Below are 22,552 nucleotides of genomic sequence, written 5' to 3'. Positions count from 1 at the left end.
TAAAGTGAGTTCGAGTCGCAGTTTGTCCCGGAGTTATGCACACAGCAAAGGAGCAGGACCAGGAATGCCAAAGGACGGGACGCACAAATCGAAGTGGGTAGAAATCAATGCGCCAGCACAAAAATATATTCAGCGTATAATTTAATAAAGCAAATAGAAGGAGGCTACAAAGCGAAAATCGTAGAGGAAATCGCAACGCAACTGGGGGACAGAAAAAAAAGTGACTCCCCCGAAACTTTGTGGTCGTCGAATTCCGCAGAGAAATCAAAGCGGGCTGCCACTGAAATGGGTATAGGAAAATGTTATTGGATAGCGTTTGGTATTCCCAGGCAGCAGCATGGGGCAGGAAGTTGTCGGGATTAACGGAATCACAGGATGGGACTTTTGAAAAACTCTTATGATAAACCTATTTGGCCACTAATAGTCACTCACCTGAATGGTGGCCGCCGGTCCGCAGTTGAGTCCGGCCATGAGGAAGTCGTCGGGATCGCTTTCGTAGGGTGGTTCGTCGTACCAATGACCTTGGTGGTGCAGCGCACTGACTGCGTAGTGGGCGGCAGTGCCACCACCTCCTCCGGCACCCGATCCACCCACTCCGATGGGCATGACCCCGGTTCTCAGCGCCTCATCGTACATGTACGTATCGTCTGAAAGGAGAGTAAGCCGCCAGTAAGGCTTAGGATTAGTTCTTGTTTGGAAAGAATTTGGCATAAAAAAAATAACTTTAAAAAGTTTGAGAGCGCCCGAAAAATGTGCAGAGCCAGCAGAATGGCGGCAACACAATATTATTATACGCCACGTTGCACACAAAACTTGCAATGCCATTTGCCACATGCACGAAGTGCAGGCTGCGGCGAAGTCTGAAATCCGGAGTCCAGAGTCCAGAGTCCGGAGTGTGCAGTCCGGGTTGAGGCTTATGTTCGGATTCTGGTCCGGAAACGGACATAAGATTTTATGCTCGCTTATGCATGTGACGCTCTCCAGACGGGCGGGCGGGCTTGCGTGGCTCGCCCCCTCAGACGTTACAGCTGTGGCTGCAGCTTGCAACTTGCAACTCGCAAAAGAAGCACTTCAAGTGTAAACTTTCTGGCTGTATATTGCTCGCCTAGGTTTCCGCAAATGCTCCCATTTTTCCTGGGCCTCTTATAAATTTTTTGGTTTCACTTACCCATGCGTCCTTCGCCTCGACTCATTTGTAGAAGTCCTTGTCGGATGTCACGCAAGATCTATTAAGTACAAAATACATTATGACATTATTGTTTTGGTTCCAAAAACCTTTAAATTGAAAGGGTAAGGGAGTCGGTACATCAGTTTCTGTAAACCTGTTAGTGAAACCCCCAACAGGTCCTGCTTTTGGCAAACTTCTGGCGAATGTTTTGGCATCCTGTGCTGGACCATAACTAGATAAAACTTTGTCGTATTAAAGTCAACGCCTCCGCTCCGAGTTTGTATGCATATATAGTAGACTCGTATTTGGGCAGCCAGCACTTTGTCTGCATGCCAAACGTGACTGCTGTGCGAAATGCGAAATGAGGACCCAGGACTGGGGACGACGCGTTGTCAACTCTGAGCGGGGAGCTCCAGCTGGCATCTTATTAGCCAGCTCAGAAGGAGTTGGTAGTAGTCAGTCAGGCAGTTCCAAAGGCGTTAAAATTACAAAATTCCATTTGAAAACTAAAACAATTTTCTCGAGGAAGCGCAAGCAGAGCGAACGAACTACCAAAATGTGCTACTTGCTAGTCGCCTCTTCTTTTTTTTATTTTTGGCACTTCTTTATTTCTATACATATTATTTCTTGTTGGGATGTCCTGCGCCATAATGCCATTCTGTGTGTGTTGCATACTAATGCCGAGAGCACATACGAAATTGTGCTCCGCTACTAGAAAGCGAAAAGCATGCCAGGGCCAGCCAACAAACAGAAATAGAGACAGTCGGCAATAAAAGCGGGGCGCTGAAAAATTAGCTAAAAGCTTTTTTGGCCAGTCCCATTAAAAATGCATTCAAATGGCACTGCAGGATGTGGGGCGGGCCCCACACACATGGAAACTTCCATACAATTGACTAGATATATAGTACAGATGCCAAATTGAAATTTACGTGACCGAGACAGGGCGAATTTTTCTTACAATTCTAATCACATCTGGGGGTCTGGGGGCGCCTGCCTAATTGCCTGGCCAAATGCAAACCCCAGCTGGAAAGGAGGAGGAAAACATGGCACTCCGCCCACTCCCATCATAAATATTTCATGGTGCTCGCTACGAAAAACAAGCTCTTTGTTTTTTGTGTTTTCGGATGCCTTTCCCCAAGCCAGCCTCCTTTCTTCCTGGGCTACAAAAACAGCAATTACAATTAGACAAACAGAATGCTGTTTGCACAAGTTAAGCAGCAGCAGGAGCAGGAGCAGCACTAACAACAATAACATTGTCCTGCGACGCCCACTCCACAGCTCCCTAGCTCTCTGTATGCTTTTCATTTATGCACAAAAATTATTGCCTTGCTTAGGCGCTCACACAAATTTTGTGCCGGACTGGCAAACAGTCGACAAATTGTCGTGCAACAACGAAGTTTGTGTGTCTGCCACAGGAACTAGGTAGCTGTGTGTGTGGGAGCATCCATCATTCAGGCTGATAACTGGCATAATTAACTGGGCCGGCTGCCACGTTGATTGAAGAGGCAGGGTGGGATTTCCCTAATCGATTACAGATTTGAAGCTACTGACCTCACGAACCTCGTCCTTAAAACCGAGACACACATTAAGGATACATACTTTGACTTTGACACTCAATTCTCTGGGTAAAATAAATAAACTAGCCTGGCCTGTCCTTCTTTCGCTAGGACAACATTTTCAAGTGTGGAAAGTAATTCTTTTTATGGCAGACAAAAGTTTATCATTTGCCACGTTGCACTTCATTCTCCTTGGTCCTGGCGAGTGTGTATCTGGGTCTGCGTCTGTTTTGCATGTTTGCCCAACGCTCTTACTCTCACACTTATTTCAGGCCAGAGCTTTGGGGTCCTGGCTGCCTGGCCGGCCGGTCTTGGGGCTTTTATGCCTCGGAATAATTGCTGTTTTTATATCAAATATTTTTAATAGCTTTTTTAATTGGCTTGTGCATGTAGAAGTCGTAGCATTTATGTATTGCAAATATACAAATACGAGTGCAAACAGTGCGTGACACAACTATAAGTCACTTTCATTAAGGTTACTTTATGACTGGGAAAAGGAGCCACGTACCTCTAATTAGGTTTACTGTTTTAATATAACTTTTTCATCGTTTTCTTGGTGGATTATTCATTAAAATGGTATATTATGTTACATATTACAGAACCTAAGCTTAGCCCTACCTAGCTGAAACGCACTGTCGTCTGAGGAATCTCAAGTTTCATCTGCAACTGTGTGTCTTCAAACTCATGCAAATATAATGCTTCGGAATCTGTGAAATTAATAGTGCAGCCTGACTTGCCTCGTCCTCAGCCCTAAGAGTGTTTTATGTTTATTTAATTTGCGAAAAGTGCTCAGAACAAATATGCTTGATTTATCCACTGGTCCAGACACATGTTTGCCGTTTGCATTTATCAATTTGGGAATGCATGTTTAAACTTAGGCCTTGTGGTCAGGACATGTCGGAATATTGTGAAAGTCACTTACCTCCTCGTGTTCACGCTGGAATTTTTCCTTCTTCCGCATGGCCTCTTGTACTTTTAACTGAAATTAGAAAATTGTTCCTTGAGTTACTAAGTGACTTCTTGTTTACTGGCAATATGGTCAACTAATTTCTTTCCGTCCATGAGAATTTTAAAGCATACTTTTAGGTTTGCAAACGAAAATGGCCGCCGCTTTTGGACTCTAGAACGCAGATTGTTCGGGGGCGGTTATATGTATGTATGTGGTTATGCATTATGCATTTGGTAACTATTGTTGGTGGTGTTGCTTCAGGTGTTGCTGTCGCTGCTGCAGGTGTTGCTGTCAGTCTGTTTGCTGGTGCTGCTGTCGCCGCTGATTGCATTTTGTTGCTTGTTTTAGTTTGGCGCTCTGTGCGCGCGCTGTCATTAATAATGAATGTTGACGGCAATGAACTTTTAAATGTTGCATGCATCCGTACGCTGCCACTTCCTCTTCCTTTCTACCAGGGCTCCGGGTGGCACTGTTGTTGTTGCTGTTGTTGGCATGCCATTACAGGTAAACGTGCTCAAAAGCAACAGCCGCAGCTTTCGTGTTGAAATTGCATTGCAAATGCAGTCAAAATGGGGGATGCGTTGGGCTGCCTTTGAAACTTTCTGCTGCAGTTTGTGCAAATTTTTACCTTTTTCGCCATTTTTTGTTGGGCAACATTTTTGTTGGCTGACGCAGCTGTTGCAGCAGCAGAACCAAAAGGAAAAGCAGCCCCAGCGACAGCTTGTTAAATTTGTTGCATAAATATTTATGCGTCTATTGCATTCTAAGCCCGCCCAACATCCTCTTGTATAAGTTGCCCTAAACTAGGACCCACTTTTAATTGCTGCACCATATATAGCTTACACTTTTAAAGTTTTAAGTCCTACTTACCCTGTGAATCGTCTCCTCGAAACTGTGCTGCTGTCCGCCGCCGTTTATCATTTGAAAATGCCTCAGACGATCGTTGGCCGCCTGAAAAGAAATGCCATTAGAAGGAGGAAAATCAATTTGGGGGAAAAGTTTAAATTCATTTTCGGGCTGCCAAAGACGAAGGCTTGTTGTTCAATCGTCCGGCTTATTAACTTTCTTAAGTATGCACAAAGGTTGCAGAAAAAACCCGGTATGGACGGGGTTGCTGGTGAAAAGGCTGCTCATAAATCAAGGACTCCCTGAAAAGGGGGCACGTCGTGCTTTATCGCCATTAGGACGCCATTTTGTATTTCACACCTTTCAGCGGGGCTTTAATTTTTAATTAATAACGAGTCAAGGGTCAGGTTTAGGGTCGCCCAGCCGACATCGACCCTTCTCTGCCGGCCCCGTTTAATGCGTTTGTTTTCTTATCATAAATAGCAAATCAGGTGGGAGAGCGCATGGCAATGGCCCTGACGTCGGCCAGGTGAGTGCTGTTTAATTATATTTTGAAAGGAAGTAGGATGCTGCTACTTAGGCACATATCCTTAGTCATTTCCTGCGCTTATCTGCCGGAGCCCTTGCCGGGTTTCCTTGTACATACGTACATATATACAGAGCTTGTTCCCCTCAGCCATCGGTTTATTATTTATATTTTTCCCGTTGCCCTGCTCGTCCTTTATTTATTCTTTTCTGTGTACTGCTTGTGAAAAATTTATGCATGTCCTTGCTTATTTATGAGCAGCGTCGCCGACGTCCTGTGGCACGTTATCTGCGCCGCAGTTTCATTGCCAGGCTCAAGAATAGTGCCTGCTCCAGCTGCTTCTGGACCTCCGGCTCCTCAGCTCCACGGGTGCTTTTCCTTCTTTTTCCTTCTCTGGTTTTCCCCAAAGGTTGCTCTAATCAAAGGCGCTGAATGAATCCTTTGTGAGCGGCGCAGATAAAGCCAGGACAAGCCGAACCGGGGGTGGGAGTTGGGGGCACTGGCGCTGCAGCGGCGCCAAGAATGAGAAGTGGCAATGTAGACATGGCCGCTGGCAAAACATTTTTAACCTTTTCAGCCGGGAAAAAAAAAAAAGGAGGAGGAGCTGGAGCAGCAGCAGCAGCGCGCATAAAAATTTACATGTCCCCAGGGCCAAGATTAAGTATACTATCCAGAACAGGACTCGAATGCTTCCAAGTCAAGAAGAAACGCAGAAAGTCATAAAATGGCAGCCAGCAGAAGGCGGCAGTAGAGGCGGCGGCACGGCAGGCTGCCAAGAATGGAAACGCAAGTCGAAGGAAACCAAACGAAATGCGAGCAAATAAATTGAAAGAATTACCGCAGCAGTTGATTCAAATGAAAGGATCTGGGATCTGGGGGACAGGACAAACAATTTGCTTGCGGTCATAAAACGAAGCGCGAAAATGAGTTTCGTTTCCTTTCCGGGATGGAGCATGGGGCAGGGACTGGCAGGCAGGACTAAGGGGAGTACTTACCCTGGCTTGGGCGCCATTTTGTTGATTGTTGCGATCCCGCCGATTGACAGTCTTCAAGCCTTTCAGCAGGCGGGCCAGCGTGGTGCGTTTTTTTGTCTCGCGTCCCTCTGAGAATCGGAGAAAAAAGCGTACAGAAATTGAATTAGTAAGGGGAGTTCCAGTCGGAGGCCGATTTGCATATTCTCCTTTATATTCTGTACAATTTGCATACTCTAGCAGAGGGACCTGTCATTTTTAGACAGAACTTTAAAGGACACAATACTTATGTTCATTACACGAATTTCGGGGGTCCTCTGCTGGAGTATTGGCAAATCCTACACTCTTACTCACCAGCTGTCGGTGGGAATTCGTAGAAGTAGGCGGAGCGGGGACTCAGGCAGCTAAGTGGAGAGTTAGGCGTTGGAATTAGTTTTGAAATATGAGTTGGCCAGAACTTGGCTTCGGAATGTCTGTTTAGGAAAACTTACTTTTGCTGAACAAAGTTCAAGTGGGCGACATTGGGTGGCAGGGTCTGGTGATTGTGCGGTCCAAGTCCCGCTGGTTGCTGTTGGCCTGGCACGATTGGTAACTGTTGTTGCTGGTGTTGCTGCTGCTGCTGCAACTGCTGCTGCTGTATGGCCTGCTGCGTCTGCAGTGTTTGCTGCTGCAACAAATGCTGCTGTTGCGTCAGGCCGCCTCGCGCCACCCTCGGCGCAAAGACGCCGTAGCCGAACCCGTAGATCTCGTCCTCCTCCTTGTCCGACAAACAACTGGAGGGCTGTAAGTTGGTCAACAATAAAAAAATAATTTTAATATGAAATTACTCAAAAGGATCCAAACTACAATCATGCGAGTAAAAGAGGAGTATTTAAAAGCAGGCAAAAATATTTACACACACATTGTACACACATTTAGCTTTTTGTGAGCTATCAAATCAGTTTTCAATTTGGTTACAGTATCTGCCTAATGGTAGCCTCGGCTTAATGGTTTCTTTTTATTATTTTCAAGCATTTCTTTCAACGCCAACATCAATATCAATTGTATTTTCAAATTTCTTTTTAATTTTGTAAATATTTTCCTTGGAACTTTTTTGTGGGTCGGGCCTCTAATGGTTTGTGTGGGTGGTTATTGTGGTGGGAGGAAGAGTGGGTTTCTGGGTGGTTCCATGGTGATACATACCGAGTACTTGCCGGGCACGTAAATGGGCTGGCTATGGGAATTTGGCAGACCGGCGCCGTGCATCGAGTGGCCGCGATGGCCATGCTGCTGACGGTGATGCAGACCGCCGCCGCTACTCGCGCCACTGCCACCGCTCGCCCCGCCGCCACTGCTGCCGCCCGTGCTACTGCTGGCACCGCCGCCCATATGCAAAGCACCGTGCAGAGGACTCCGCTCCGCCCAGGCCGCCTGGCGCGCTTGTTCTAAAACTGCCAAAATGTCCCCGAAGGGAGCCATTAGCAGTTCGCAATAGACAGATGCCAGGCCCTCTAAATGACCACGTTGTCCGTCCTGCAAAGAAGCCGAGAAATAAAACTTGCTGTTTACCACACTACCGTCTAGTGGGGGGCGAGATGGGGGTGAGAGGAGCGTGTGAGATGGCTGAGAATTATGAATGCTAATGGGGTGCAGGAGGTTAAAAGTTGGGAGTGTTCTAGTGATTTCTATCTCGGGATGTGTAGAAAGAGACATACACGTTGGGCGAGAAAGAGGCAGAGAAAGAGAGGGGGTGGTTAATGATGTTAAATTGATGTTGGCGTTGGATGGGTTTATCGGTTTATCTTGGGGGTTAATAATTGAAGGGGTTAATGCGCTTATTCGGTACACGGGCGGTTAATCAATAGGGACTATTACTTAGCTACAGGCACAAAGGTAACAGGACACTGGAGGTATTCTAAGCATACCACATAGTCAGGAAACAGGAGAAGGGGCTATTACCATAAAGAACCATATAATCTATTATATAAAATACACTATGTTATGATTAGCAAGTGAGTCAGGTTTCAAGTTTAAATCCATTTATGCATTATATTTTAAGCATGACTTGCCCAGAATCTCCCAGTGTACACAAAGTCTAATTAAATAAGTGCGTTTAATGCGTTCTGGCCCATATGTTTGCCTGTTTGCTCTCGATAGGCGCTCAAGTCAAATTAGTAGGCACAAGTTGCCTGCGCAACTGCCACAAATTATTGAGCCTGCCCCCAGGGGAAATTCTCCGAGAACGGGAGACCACCCCATCCAGCCTAATGCACTTAGTCTGGAGCATATATTATGGCCAGACACACTCGTATTTACATCAATTCAAGTTCCCCGACCAACCAAAATCCATTCACAAGGAGCCACATCTCGGGCCTGATAAAATTGTTAACAAACTGCCAAGTTAAATTACACAAAACACACACTCTCGTACACCCACAATGAAAACAATGGCCTCCCTTACGCACTTTTTCATTGCATACCTGCAGGGGCAATTCGCCGGAGGACGAGAGCAAAAAGCGCGACGGAAATGACGGTAAACGAGGGGTTAAAAGTGGGCTTAAAAGGGGGGTTTTAAAAGGGGGTGCCCACACACCGTCTTGATGCTTTGAGTGGCGCCCGGGGCAATGTTAAACGCTTGACATTGTTCCGCGGCCCTGTGCTCCTGGCCCGGGCTTCACGGTCTTCCCGGGCCCTGGCATCAATCAAATATGACACGCATTAAAATATCGTGCTCGTCCTTCCCATTTTGTGGACCCCATGCGTGTGCTGGAACGGAAATTGACAGGCTTCGGATTGCCACCTGGCCCGCCAAACCATTTAACCAGGGCATCTGCAGCCGAGTGCCAGTTATGGGTGCCGGTTGACGTTTGAAAAATTACTGCCACGGTGCTTTATGAGGCTTATTATACACTCTCCGAAAGGGAGTTTTGATTTTATAAAGTTTCACAACTCATATTTAATATATGCGCGATTTATTTTCTATTCAAGTATATTATATTAACAACTACTTTGATATTTTTAAGTATTCATATCTTATGACTTTCTGGTACTTCAGTTCTCTTCCAGGACACACCCAGACATGCGTATATATATATTGTGTAATTTACCAGGAAATTGCCACGTTTAGCGTAATTTTTGCTACTTATTGCCTTTCTTGCTAGGATACCGGGGATTCAGGCAGAGTTTCGTAGCCCTTGGGCTCTACTACCGACAAGTTCCATTTTCTTATTTTTTTGCTTCGGCTTTTTTATTCTTTGGGTAATTTCACAATGAGCCCTCGAGGTGCTGGGCTGCTGCTTTCTTTGTCGTTTTTCCCTGCCTTGTTTGGCCTTTTCATTAAAGGTTAACTCGGTAAGTGTCAACTTTTGATGAAGGGGAACGAAAGTGTTTGCCTTTTATGACTGACAAAGTGTGTTTAATGCTCGATTGAAATGGGAGACGACTGGGCTTGCACACCACAGAAAGATATGGGATGCGGGACACCGGATACCGGATACGGTATACGGGATACGGGAGTTGCCGTCGCATCAATCAACATGTTATGGCCTTTCTAGCGTCTGTGCGACAACGAATCCATTCATTCAGCATCTCTTGCAATTGCCTCATTATGCGCTTGTGCACAAATTTATTATGCAATTCCGAGTTTATGCCCAGAGCGGAATCAATTTCATCTCGATGATGAAGCTGGAAGATGGAGAAGTTGTTTCAGTCATAAAGTCATTTGCAATTTGCTGCCAAAGACTTGGGCGCCGAATGAACCGAAATGAACAGAAATGCCAACTGACAGAATGTGTTTATTCCTGCCATATGGGTGTACGGATATATGACTCTTTTTCAACTTATGCTCATGGCAACATAGCTGAACAAATTCATAAAAAGAAAGTCGGAAACTCAGTTCGGAGGACGAGAGCGCAAAGCAAGCAAAATAACTGTCGCAATAAAATAATTTATTGAAGTTTTGCAATGCCAGCGACAAATGCAATAAACTGCGAACTCTGTCTCCCTCCCGGGCTTACATGACGTATGCGTTATAAATTTATTTTCAATCGAGGAAGAGCGATCGGGTTGGGAATTGCGATGTGTGGCTGAAGCTCTAGCTGTAGCTATAGCTGGAGCTTTATTGGCAACTCTTGACACACATCGCGGTGCGAGAAAAAAGCGCCAGTCCAAAACAGCAGGATGCAGCAGGATATGGCAAATGGAAGCTGTGGGATAAAGTGATGTATGAGTTTAACGCCCTCACGTTCTCGCAGACAGCCAAACGGGGCGAAACTTGTCTAAGCACAGAGAAAATATTAAGCGAGGAAATATGTTGCCACGATATTGACAGCATGAATCAAGAGAGGTCGGTGGGTCTGGGGCCAACCTTGGCCGAGGATTTTGGCAATGACAGCCACTAACCGGGGACCCGGAGGAGACTGGCAGCAACTTTTTGGCAGCGTATCTTGTTATTCTCTCTCCGACAGCCGAATGACTTTGTTTATTAGTTCCATGTACACATTCCGGTAATCAGCCTGGCCCAAATTACACGCCGGGCTAATAACTTTTGACATGTGATTTCGCAAGTGGCGTTAAGTCCGTTTCGCATGCTTGCCTTCAGTTTGCTCATTAGGCCTGGTCCGAGCGCCGTCAGAGCACGAAGCTGTACATTTTTTGCGCAAACTTGGCTGTCTGGCACTCGACTTGCGGCCGGCTAATTGATGACGTCCGTCCAGGGGCTAAATGCCCGGGCTTATATGCATAACGTTGATTGGATGGGGTAGGGATGGTCGCTTTACTTGTCAGGAGTAGCAGGAAAAATATGACTATATGGCATTAACTTATTTTTGATAATTTCACAGTGGATGCAAACAACAAATCGATACCCAACCAAATCCGTTTAATGAGCAAACACAACGCACGCAAAATTACAAAAGAAGCTCAGGCGTGTAAGAAGGGAATCCGGGTTGTTCTGGTCAGCCAGTCAGATTCCCATATATTTACACAAGACCTCGAGAGCCACATGCAAACACCAATTAGAGTGACCACAGGGCAAACAAAGGGCAGCAATTAAGGGGACACGGACTGGACCCCGGCCTCTTAAAGTTTCCTCCTTGAAGCTCCGAGTCGGGGCTGTTCATTGAACCATTTACGACTCCAGCCTGGTAGTCTGTCAGCCAACCAGCCAGTCAGTCATCCAGCCAGCCATCAATTGGAAATTGTAAATCGCAAAATCTATCTGCAAGTCACAACAACGTGGCACACAATTGCCTTTAGATTCGAGATGGATGGGCGGCCAAGGCTGGCGGGGATGGAGATCCGTTTCCGTTTCAGCCGCAATCAGCTGAAAGAAATCAACTGGAGCGTTGATCCCACGGAAGGCTGAACTCCGCTATCTGACTCTGATGGCGGGGGAGCACTTAAGGGTTAATTCCATAAATTGTACATCAAAGCGGCAGCATTTGCCCTGCAGTTGACAATTTTTGAAAGTCAGTGATTTGTAAATAATCCTTTTATAAGCACAATGGCTGCTCGTTAACGGCAAATGAGTTTTGACATGGCCAGTGGACATTGGACACTGCCTCCCCTTCCTACTGGCTTTCTGATCCCATCGCTGGTTTTCAGCAATCTAGATAGACCCCCCTCTCACACACACGCCCCTGCTTATCGCTGTGACAATCTGGGAATGAGGCTCTGAATAATGCCTGGCCATTAACACAGCCATCGTGATGATGATGATCGTCCTCGTAATCATCGTCCTTGTGCTTATCCTTGCCCTTTGTGCTGTTTTCGTTCTCCGCCCACTTTTTCTTCTATTTTGGCCGGCACTTTCAGCCAACACCATTCCTTTGGAACAGTAAACCTTCCAAAACTATATTTCTTTGAATTTAATATAAGCTCTGCAATATACCAGGGTTATCCTTGCATATCCTTTACAGTATTTCAACTTAGCCAAGTTCGACTGTAGTTGGTAGCTTGTTGTTTGGCTGTTGGTTTTTCCGTGTTAATATCCTGCGTACATGCAAAGTTGTGAGCCCGGGCGGAGGTTTTCCATTAAGGAAAATGCTATTTTGTACTTACATCCTTACATGAACAGGCGACGCCAGACTCGAAACCGAAACTATGTTAAGTTGTTAAAAAGCACAAAACTTCTTGGAGGAATTCATTAGCCAGCCCGCCAGCCAGGACATGGTTCGACAGGAGGGACTGTGGAGTGGCAGGCAGCTATCTGCTTGGCGCTGCCTAAAAGTATTTTCTAATTAAATACTCATGTTTTACAATATGACGCTGACATTCTGCGGAAATGCCTTTTAATTTTCACATTTGAGATGCTCACATGTGGCACTCAGACCGAGGCACTTTCAACCCCGTGCCTTTCAGCTTTCCGCTCGGCATCCTTCTTCGCCTTCATCCCGAAAAATGTGGCACAATTAAGTTTAATTTGCCAGAAATGAGTTTTAGTTTTCCACGCGACACACGGCGCACAAATTTCATCTTCAGATGGGTGCCCTTTCGGCTCTTTTGCTGTATCATTTCCGCCGGGTATGGGAACCAGAGTCGCTTAGAGTGGGAGTGGGAGTGGGGATGCCTTTCATTCTGTTCCCAACACACATTAGCAGCAAATAATTTAATTTCTCATTTGTAAGTGATGGAAAAATCATTTCAAACATAAAAAGCTCACCGGAGCGCGAGTGGAGAATGTCAGAGCTCAGCAAAGGGTTGTTCCTCCTCTGGCTCCGCGGGAAAAAGTGAAAAATTACGCATACGCCGCGTTTCCCATGAATGCGCAAAAGTCAGACAGCTGGCGGGCAATGCGAGGAGGGCGGTGCCCAACGAGACTGCATTACATTTCAATTTTCATTTTCATTTCCATTTTTCCTGCCATTTAATTTTAATTCATTTGCATTGTCTCTGGCGTTGTGTGCTCTTTTGTTCGCAGCCTTCAAATGGAATGAAATCAGCCATAATTAGCATAATATTTCATAGTTAATATAATTTAACTTGATAAAATGCATGACAGTTGCTTAGCAGGGGTCACCCCATCTGTCTATTGAAAAAAATGAGTGTTTTTCTGCCAGTATCAGCTAGAGTGACAGCCATGCAATGCCCAGGACAATGCCAAAGTTCTTGTCTTCGTGGAAGTACACTCAGAAAATGATAGCTAAGTTTATGTTTAATTCTTATTTTTTAAATTTTTTGTCCATTTTTCCTGATGAAACCCCTTAAAAATGGGGTTTTCCCCTATAGGGTTCACAGTGATGGCTATAACTTCCCCAATTCTGATCCGATTCTCAAGCGGAGTACCTTAAACGATTTCTGGATCGATTCTCCACCATTCTGCATCAAAATCCTTAGATAAAATATTTTTTAGATTTTTTGTCCATTTTTCCTGATGAAGCCCCTTGAAAATGGGGTTTTCCCCTATAGGGTCCACAGTGATGGCTATAACTTCCCCAATTCTGACCCGATTCTCAAGCGGAGTACCTTAAACGATTGCTGGATCGATTCTCCATCATTCTGCATCAAAATCCTTAGATAAAATATTTTTTAAATTTTTTTTCCATTTTTCCTGAAGAGACCCCTTAAAAATGGGGTTTTCCCCTATAGGGTCCACAGTGACAACTATAACTTCCCCAATTCTGATCCGATTCTCAAGCGGAGTACCTTAAACGATTTCTGGATCAATTCTCCATCATTCTGCATCAAAATCCTTAGATAAAATATTTTTTAGATTTTTTGTCCATTTTTCCTGATGAAACCCCTTGAAAATGGGGTTTTCCCCTATAGGGTCCACAGTGATGGCTATATCTTCCCCAATTCTCACCCGATTCTCAAGCGGAGTACCTTAAACGATTTCTGGATCGATTCTCCATCATTCTGCATCAAAATCCTTAGATAAAATATTTTTTAGATTTTTTGTCCATTTTTCCTGATGAAACCCCTTGAAAATGGGGTTTTCCCCTATAGGGTCCACACTGATGGCTATATCTTCCCCAATTCTCATCCGATTCTCAAGCGGAGTACCTTAAACGATTTCTGGATCGATTTCCCACCATTCTGCATCAAAATCCTGAGACAAAATATTTTTTACATTTTTTGTCCATTTTTCCTAAAGGGACCCCTTGAAAATGGGGTTTTCCCCTATAGGGTCCACAGTGATGGCTATAACTTCCCCAATTCTGATCCGATTCTCAAGCGGAGTACCTTAAACGATTTCTGGATCGATTCTCCACCATTCTGCATCAAAATCCTTAGATAAAATATTTTTTAGATTTTTTGTCCATTTTTCCTGATGAAGCCCCTTGAAAATGGGGTTTTCCCCTATAGGGTCCACAGGCTATAACTTCCCCAATTCTGATCCGATTCTCAAGCGGAGTACCTTAAACGATTGCTGGATCGATTCTCCATCATTCTGCATCAAAATCCTTAGATAAAATATTTTTTAAATTTTTTGTCCATTTTTCCTGAAGAGACCCCTTAAAAATGGGGTTTTCCCCTATAGGGTCCACAGTGACAACTATAACTTCCCCAATTCTGATCCGATTCTCAAGCGGAGTACCTTAAACGATTTCTGGATCAATTCTCCATCATTCTGCATCAAAATCCTTAGATAAAATATTTTTTAGATTTTTTGTCCATTTTTCCTGATGAAACCCCTTGAAAATGGGGTTTTCCCCTATAGGGTCCACAGTGATGGCTATAACTTCCCCAATTCTGATCCGATTCTCAAGCGGAGTACCTTAAACGATTTCTGGATCGATTCTCCATCATTCTGCATCAAAATCCTTAGATAAAATATTTTTTAGATTTTTTGTCCATTTTTCCTGATGAAACCCCTTGAAAATGGGGTTTTCCCCTATAGGGTCCACACTGATGGCTAAATCTTCCCCAATTCTCATCCGATTCTCAAGCGGAGTACCTTAAACGATTTCTGGATCGATTTCCCACCATTCTGCATCAAAATCTTGAGACAAAATATTTTTTACATTTTTTGTCCATTTTTCCTAAAGGGACCCCTTGAAAATGGGGTTTTCCCCTATAGGGTCCACAGTGATGGCTATAACTTCCCCAATTCTGATCCGATTCTCAAGCGGAGTACCTTAAACGATTTCTGGATCGATTCTCCATCATTCTGCATCAAAATCCTTAGATAAAATATTTTTTAGATTTTTTGTCCATTTTTCCTGATGAAACCCCTTGAAAATGGGGTTTTCCCCTATAGGGTCCACAGTGATGGCTATATCTTCCCCAATTCTCATCCGATTCTCAAGCGGAGTACCTTAAACGATTTCTAGATCGATTTCCCACCATTCTGCATCAAAATGCTGAGACAAAATATTTTTTAGATTTTTTCCCATTTTTCCTGATGGGATCCCTTCAAAATGTGGGTTTCCACTATAGGGTCTACAGCGATGGCTATATCTTCGCCAATTATCATCAGATTCTCAAGCGGAGTACCTTAAACGATTTCTATATCGATTTTCAACCATTCTGCAGCAAAATCCTGAGACAATAAATTTCTTAGATTTTGAGTATATTTTTCTTATTATTATTTCTTTTTTTTTGCACTGTAGGGCTTGACATATGCCCCACACAAAGTGCAGCGTTTGATTCTCGCCTCCCCCTTTCTCCCCTGTCTCTATAACCGTGCCCCCCGTCAGTTTTTCTATGGCTTCCCCCTGGAATACGCACGTGCCCCCTGGCTGCTTGTCTTTGGCAATTTATGCGTTCGCCTGACGCAATTATGCGAAATTTTCGCACACAGCGGGGCAGGATCTGCCCACCCAATGGGATGGGGCGTGGCTAAACGCTTGTTGCGTGGGCGTGGCATTTAAAGTTTTGCTTGGGCTTCGGTTTTGTGGGTTAGGGTTTTTGGTTTTTGGCCAAACTGAGTTTGAGGGTTTGTCTTGCAACGTAATTTAATTACTTTTTTGCGGCATTTATACACAATGATGGGGGCGTTGCTGCCACGATGGACAATCATTTGTTGTCCTTGCCGCTGTGGCAATTTAAATTTCCAGAACGGGTCAGGAGTGGGGGGAATGAGAAATGCTTGAGGTCATATTAGGGGAAAATTAATGTTGTTTTAATTGTAAATGAGTTTGCAAATGGGCAGTACATCGGTGGTTTCGGCGCAGAAGGAAGCCGATTAGGGAAGGAGTCTATCTTATTGTGTCTAGACTTTTGGCAGTAAATTTTTGGCTAAAAGGGGAGCTGGGTTAAATTGGCTTTAAAGTTCTTTCAAGAAAATACAGTAACCATTGCTGTATTAAATAGTCAAGAAACATTATAAAAGGCGTTAGAAACTAATCTCTCAGCTATGGAAAAAATAAGGGATAAGGCTTGTATGGATTTTCGAGAGGGTGTAACAGGCTAGGCGACTGACAGCACCATGAGAAAGTGCCAAAATGACTAACGCACGTACGAGGGGCGGGAGAAAGTGGCAGTGGCAGAAAGCAGGCCGAGGAGGCGAGGTGAGAACATGACTGGCAAGAAAGACAGACGAGCAGACAGACTGCGGGAGACGGAGCCACTGACAGATTGAGTTTCATTTGGGTGGAAAACACGAAACCAAAGTCAAGCGACGAGAGCACCCAAATATTTTGCCAAATTACATTTCAACAGCCTTCTCCGCCGTTACAGTTGCTCTCTGTTAACGGGTTTTTGGCCTTCTTGTCAATACCCTTTTCGAGTTACCAACATGGATACCAAAAGTAGTCCTTTTCAGTTCCCGAAATTTTTGTTTTTTTTCTTTGGGTTTTATTTTGAGACTGGAATTTGTTCTCCACTATCCTTTTCAGAGTATTTGCCCTCAGCTATTGTGGCAATTTTCCCGCACTATTATTCTCTGTTTTTGCTCTGCCTGGTCAGTGGAAGAAAATTTCCACATTTGGCACATCAATGTCAAATTGAGGCATCGGTCAGACAGCAGACAGGGGGCAGGGGGCAGGCGGCAGGAAATTGCCAAAAAATGTGTGAGGGTGGGCTGCCCTGTATGTGAGTGCGTTGAAGACCTCATAGCCCATGGCGGACATAAAACGAAATGAACAAAAAAGATTTCTATCTCGAGCGTGGCCACTCGAATGGCCAAAGTTGCTTAATATGACAGCTGCTGCTCGTGCTCCTTTCGCAGGACGAGAAACAAATGAGCGTGTGTAATAAATGTGGTCGGCGTGGAGGGTTCAAAGTTCGGGCCAAGGAACTGCAATGGGGTTGGGCTTTTCTGGCTTCTGCCCGCCGATGCTAATCCGTGGTATGCTTAAAACAATTTACTTTGATGCAATCCAATTGACTTCATTTGTCCGAGCAAAGAGCACGGAGACAAAATGGATTAGGCCGCAGCCTGTGAGCCGGCCATTGTCAGTTGGCCAGATATAATGGTTGAGCTGCACCCCCGAGTCATATTTGCTGTTAACCGCACACAACAATGGCCTCGCAGACGGAGCTACAACGATTTGATGAATTCATTCGCCGGCCCCCTTTCGGGCTACAGGATTCGAGCTCCGGGTGCTGTCTGGGCATATGAATTGATTCGATGTCAGGATGCGCTGCTACATGCACGACTTGCCTTTTTCTTTGCCTGTGTCCCGGCCTCATTATGCCGCACATATGGCCTTGTTGCCACGTTTTCCACACTACCTCCCTCCCTCCCACAGCCGGTCGTGCCCACTTGGTATGCGCAGGCATGTGGCAAGACTTTGGCTCTGGATCAGGGCGGTTTAACTGCCGCCTCCATCCCCATACGGCCGGGCTGTAATATTTGCCCAAATTTACGCGTTTTCTTTCTTCGGCCTGCCCCCAATCAATTTGCATTGTTTGATGTGCAGGCTGAGAGAAGCACGCAATTACGTGGCAGGCAACATGCTTTCATGAAGAAAGTTAGGGCCCAATAAAATTCTTCCAAGTTTATAGAAACTTTTTACGAAAACATCCAGTTGGGCCATTTGATTTCAAAAAGATAGCAATGGATGGATCATCACAAAGGCATGGTTATAGAAATATTTTAATTAATTTCCTTGTTGGAGGTTATATTTTTGGGTAAAAGTTTTGAATTGTTAGACATCAAAGAGATATAACTACAATCATAATTATTCAATCTCTATTCTTAATAAGCGTTTCCGATAAGCTGCAGTGGCCTAATCTCCGCATAAATTCATTATCATTAGGGAAAGCGAACAACTTTTGGTAGCCAAACAAGCTGTCAACATTTTAATAAAATCAAAAAGGAAGCCGAAAACGACGGACCAGAAAAACGCTTTGGCAAAATATTTGTACAAAATTAAAAAGGCAAATGGACTAGAGTCTGGAGTCTGAGCGAAAAGTCCCAGTCCGCGGGCAATAAAACTTTCTTCATCAAGACGAGAGGCTGGTTGGCTGGCTGGCAGGCCGGCAGGCAGGCACTTGCTGGCCTAAAACTATGCTTAATTTTTTATCAGCTGCAAGTCACGGCGACTCTTGAAAACTCGACCCAAAGACCAACTTTGGACTTGGCTGGCATTGGGCCAAAAGTGGGCGTGACATCGCAGATTGTGAGCGGCGATGAAAGCCGCGGAAAATGAGAAAAGAAAATGGCAACTTTTGGCCTACAACGATTTTGTTGCCTCTTTTTTTTTCCTGCTTTCCGCTTACTCTTTTGTGAAACAAAAGCGCGTCCATTGAACTTTTGAATGGGAAACAGGGGGGTGATGGGGTGGCGGTGCTGGTTTGGGTTCAAGTGGGCGTTGTGAGTCCATGTATGCGTCAACGTAAATAGTTGCTCTGAGCCAGGAGAAGGAGGAGGAGGAGCGGCAAATGGCAAACAGAAAGGCAGCAGAAGCCGGCAGCAGGCAGTTGGCTGTAGCTATTGCCTGTTGGCTGTTTTCTGTTGGCACTTTGGGCAGAGCAAAAAGGCAGAAGGCGGAATTCAGAGACAGAGTCCCACAGACAGACAACAGACAAGTGCACCCTTCTTCCTAATGAAGCCAGCCAAAAACACGAGCCCAGACACAATGTCTGCCCATGTTTTTGTGCCGAAAAGTGCATACATGCTGCTCTGTCTCGGTCGCGATTGCACTGCAAAATAATTTGTTGAAATCTGGTACTTGATTGTGTATTTTGATAAGCTGGCTTAGGTATCTTTTGAAACAATGTAGCCTTTTTTTGTTGCAGTGCCTCCTCGCGTCTGCACCCGGCAATCGCAATCTGCCAGCCATCTGTGAGGCGTACACACTTGTCAGTCCGGCCCAGGGCAACCCGTTAGACACTGTTGACAGCCAGCCAGCCGGTGCAGTACAAGGTGCACACACATATAAATACAAGTGTATAGATGGGGCTGAGCCCCAACCCCTCAATGGGCATACCTTGCCAGAGTGCCTATGGAAAATGGAGAACTGCAAACGTCGACGGCCGCTTGACAACTGGCCGACTGTCCACAAGTTTGCTCCCCGGCTGTTTGGCTTTTAGTGCACTTGCCAATTGGCTGACCTAGAAAGTGGCAACATACAGCAAACAATCCAGCTCCATCCTTTAGTGACTCATTGTCTACTTTTAGTGCACTTTTGCACGCTTGCTTTTTTGTCGTATTTATGGCTTTGGCTTTTTCTGCGAGCTGTAAATCTGTTAAGCTCTTGAGTGCCTCGTTTTTGTACGATTCTCGAGTGTCGAATGGGGAGTGACGGGAAAATTAATAAAATTTTATGAAGGAAGCGGCGACCTTCCCCTTCCCCAGCATTTATTATGCTAATTCCCCGTCTCACTGGCAGGCGGCAGGATCAAGTTGATTATGGCTTATCAAAGCTATTGGACGCTTTGGCAATTGCAATTTCATTTTATGTTCGCGGCATTAAAAATGCAAAAGTGATTATCTCTAATGGCAACGTATGCAACGCGGTCTTTGCGGATGAGTGCCGTTTCAAATGATGAGCTGTTGCGGATGTGATGTGGGGCGACGTGAAAGGAATCGAATTTGATAGCTCCAAATCGAACAATAAACATTCCTAAAATAGCATCAATGTGACACTGCGCAGGAAGACCCACTCTGCCGGTAGGAGTGAACTCATTTAGCCGCAGACTGTGGGATTGCGAACGAAATCCGGGCAATGCAAATTAATATAGCATACTTAACAGCGCGAAGCTATATGCCCATTTGCGGCTACAAAATGGCAGAGTGATACCCAGTAGTTTATGGGGTGTGTTTAAGACATGATCACCATGGAAAGTACGTTTTCTTTTTTCTATAAATAATTAGTGCTTGCTTTTGGCGTTATTCTAACTAAGGATTAGATGGAAACTTCCTTAGAGGATATCACCAAAGCCTGAGGACATCTGTCGAGTGTCATTTCGCTTTCGCTCATCGGTGGATTGACACTTTCCATTAAAGCGACAGTTGCACATTTGAGTTGGTTTCGTTCGTTTGTCACATCTGCCGGCATAGCCAGGTCCGCCCCCAGTACCACACAGCAAGGGGGCAGGGGCAATTTACCACAAAGCATACACACTCCCGCAAACATGTCCGTCGCGTCGCAGCTCGGGCTTTGTTGTTGTTTATCAACGTTGACAAATCTTTATGTCGCCTGCAATCTTTTTCGGAGAACGAGTATTTTGCATTTTGTTTGTTTATTCCCGGCACTCTCGCTATTTTTCATTAGAGTCCTTGCGTGCGGTTAGCAGGGGGTGCAAAGAGGATTTGGATTTAATTTATTTAAATGCTTATCACGAAAGGCTTAAATGTTGTTTTGCCTGTTGCGGCGGCGACGCTTGAAAGCGGCTTATAAAAAAATGAAAGCCGAGTGGTAGTGGCAGTAGCAGTGGGTTGGCACTTGCAACCCCACTGAGTCACCAAGATATGTACGGCTTAATTAACAGGTCCTGAGAGCTGCGTCAGAATAAGCATCTGGGGCACCCCCAAGACAAGACAGAATACATGGCCACAGAAATCGGAGCGAAGCAAGGTAGCCACCGGACACAGGATATCCTCGCCCCAAAACTGCTACGTTCAATTAATTATTCAAGTGAAAATTCTCATATCCTGTGCTTCCCGTCCCCCCCGGCCGTACGTACTGCGAAAACTACGAAATAAGTTCGACAATCGACAGCTGTTGTTGACCTTACCTCAAATTGCCCCGCACAATTTATGGTTGCAAATTGTTTTGCACCCGAAAAGGTTACGGGGCGGATGAGCAACGCCGTTGAAAAGTCAAAGGCAAAGGTCCAAACTGCTGTTACTGCTGCCTAGTACTGCTTTGCATGCCAAAAAGGTTCAGTATCCTCTCGGCTTGTCGGCCTCTCGGAGCTCAGATGTTGTTGATGATGATGATTGTAATCCGGTTTGTAAGTTATGTGCTGCTTAATTGAGTTCACATGCACATGACCTGAATTCTTGATTGCCCCAGCCTAGAAGGAGTTGGGAAAACCAAAGGAGAGGCCTCCGGCCCGCTCTCCTTCCAGACCACCATTTCGGCACAACCCTTAATTCCGATGTGTGTGTGTCAGGTGTTCTGACTGCTGATGAGGCAGCCACAGCACGTGTTGGCCCCCGTCCACATCCGAGTCCACAGCCACGCAGCCAGATCCTTGGATAGGAGCCCCGGCCGTTTAACCTGCCAGCTGATTTCACTTATCCCTTTGCCTCCTTTATTACGTAATTTTGTAGTTTGCTTTAAGTGGGTGCCGGGCGCCGAGCCCCGCCCACTCAGAGTGGAAAAACAATCTCTTAATTTTCGTAAATCTGCACATCATAATTTATTTTAATTGCCCCTAAGACCCCAAGTGAAGTTTCCACATTATTCGCCCCCCTTACTGCCTGCTCCACTCCGTCTGCAGGGGCTGCCATAAAAAATGACCCAGACTTTGTTTGGATTTCGGGGGAAATGGCCAAAGAAAAGCAATTTATGATAGCCACATGGATTGTTTATGATGTCTGGGCTGTGGATGGAAATTTACGTGAGCCAAAGCCACGAAAGCTACAAAGAAAAAAAAAATGAAAATGGAAATCCCAAGCCCAATCTAGGAAACTTTCGTTTCGTAGATAAATGAAACTAATTTAGTGAGCGGCTCCAATCTAAAGGCTTAAAATCATTTGGCCGCAAATAGCTCGGGCCAGAATAGCACAGGCCAGTAGGTACACCCAAAAATATGTAAATACGAGCAGCAGCACACCTGGCGCACTCACAGATATATACCCAAAAGTTCTTTGACGGAAGAGGTGGGGGTTCGACCCTCCTGATGGGGGTCCCTATGGGCTTTGCGGTAAGTTTTCGGGCTGCTGGAACTTTCCGTTCGGGAGAAACTGTTGCTATTTTGGCTGGCGGCAACTTTTGCAGTCGGGCGCTGAAGCCTCGCAACAGCATTTGACAAATGTCGGCAAGACAGAAAGGACACTCTGCCCCCCACCCGAAGGATGTGCGGGCTCCACTGTTGATGCCAAAGGTGGTTGTTGTGGCTGCGTTGCGATGTCCTGGAGGCTTTTGCACCAGGCTTTTAATAGTTTGATGTACGAGTTGCTCATGCTTCTGCCCTCCATCCCCCGCTATTGTCCTGGTTTAAAGGGCGTCCACACATATGCAAATTTTTCAGAAAAAAGGGTTCGCTGCCACTTTC

At 45.3% G+C, this 22,552-nt stretch overlaps 1 protein-coding gene across 4 annotated transcripts in view; it reads right to left on the bottom strand.

The window, feature by feature from the left end:
- Window positions 1-22,552, bottom strand: part of SKIP (Shal K[+] channel interacting protein) — a 143,424-nt gene that overhangs the window by 9,279 nt on the left and 111,593 nt on the right. For 2 of the 4 annotated variants that reach the window (XM_070280664.1, XM_070280665.1), the window contains exons 4-11: window positions 7,199-7,528; window positions 6,508-6,797; window positions 6,371-6,420; window positions 6,041-6,147; window positions 4,544-4,624; window positions 3,647-3,703; window positions 1,169-1,226; window positions 433-647 (exon numbers count right to left, since the gene is read on the bottom strand). In XM_070280664.1, the coding sequence (XP_070136765.1) occupies window positions 433-647; window positions 1,169-1,226; window positions 3,647-3,703; window positions 4,544-4,624; window positions 6,041-6,147; window positions 6,371-6,420; window positions 6,508-6,797; window positions 7,199-7,528 (1,188 nt within the window). Of the gene's footprint in view, window positions 1-432; window positions 648-1,168; window positions 1,227-3,646; window positions 3,704-4,543; window positions 4,625-6,040; window positions 6,148-6,370; window positions 6,421-6,507; window positions 6,798-7,198; window positions 7,529-22,552 lie in introns of those variants that run through there. The other 2 variants (XR_011443012.1, XM_070280666.1) reach the window with 2 other exon arrangements.

Source organism: Drosophila bipectinata, chromosome 3R (assembly GCF_030179905.1).
Source record: "Drosophila bipectinata strain 14024-0381.07 chromosome 3R, DbipHiC1v2, whole genome shotgun sequence".
NCBI lineage: Eukaryota > Metazoa > Arthropoda > Insecta > Diptera > Drosophilidae > Drosophila > Drosophila bipectinata.
The sequence above is the reverse complement of the archived record's forward strand: the minus strand, read 5'-3'. Positions and strand labels throughout refer to the sequence as shown.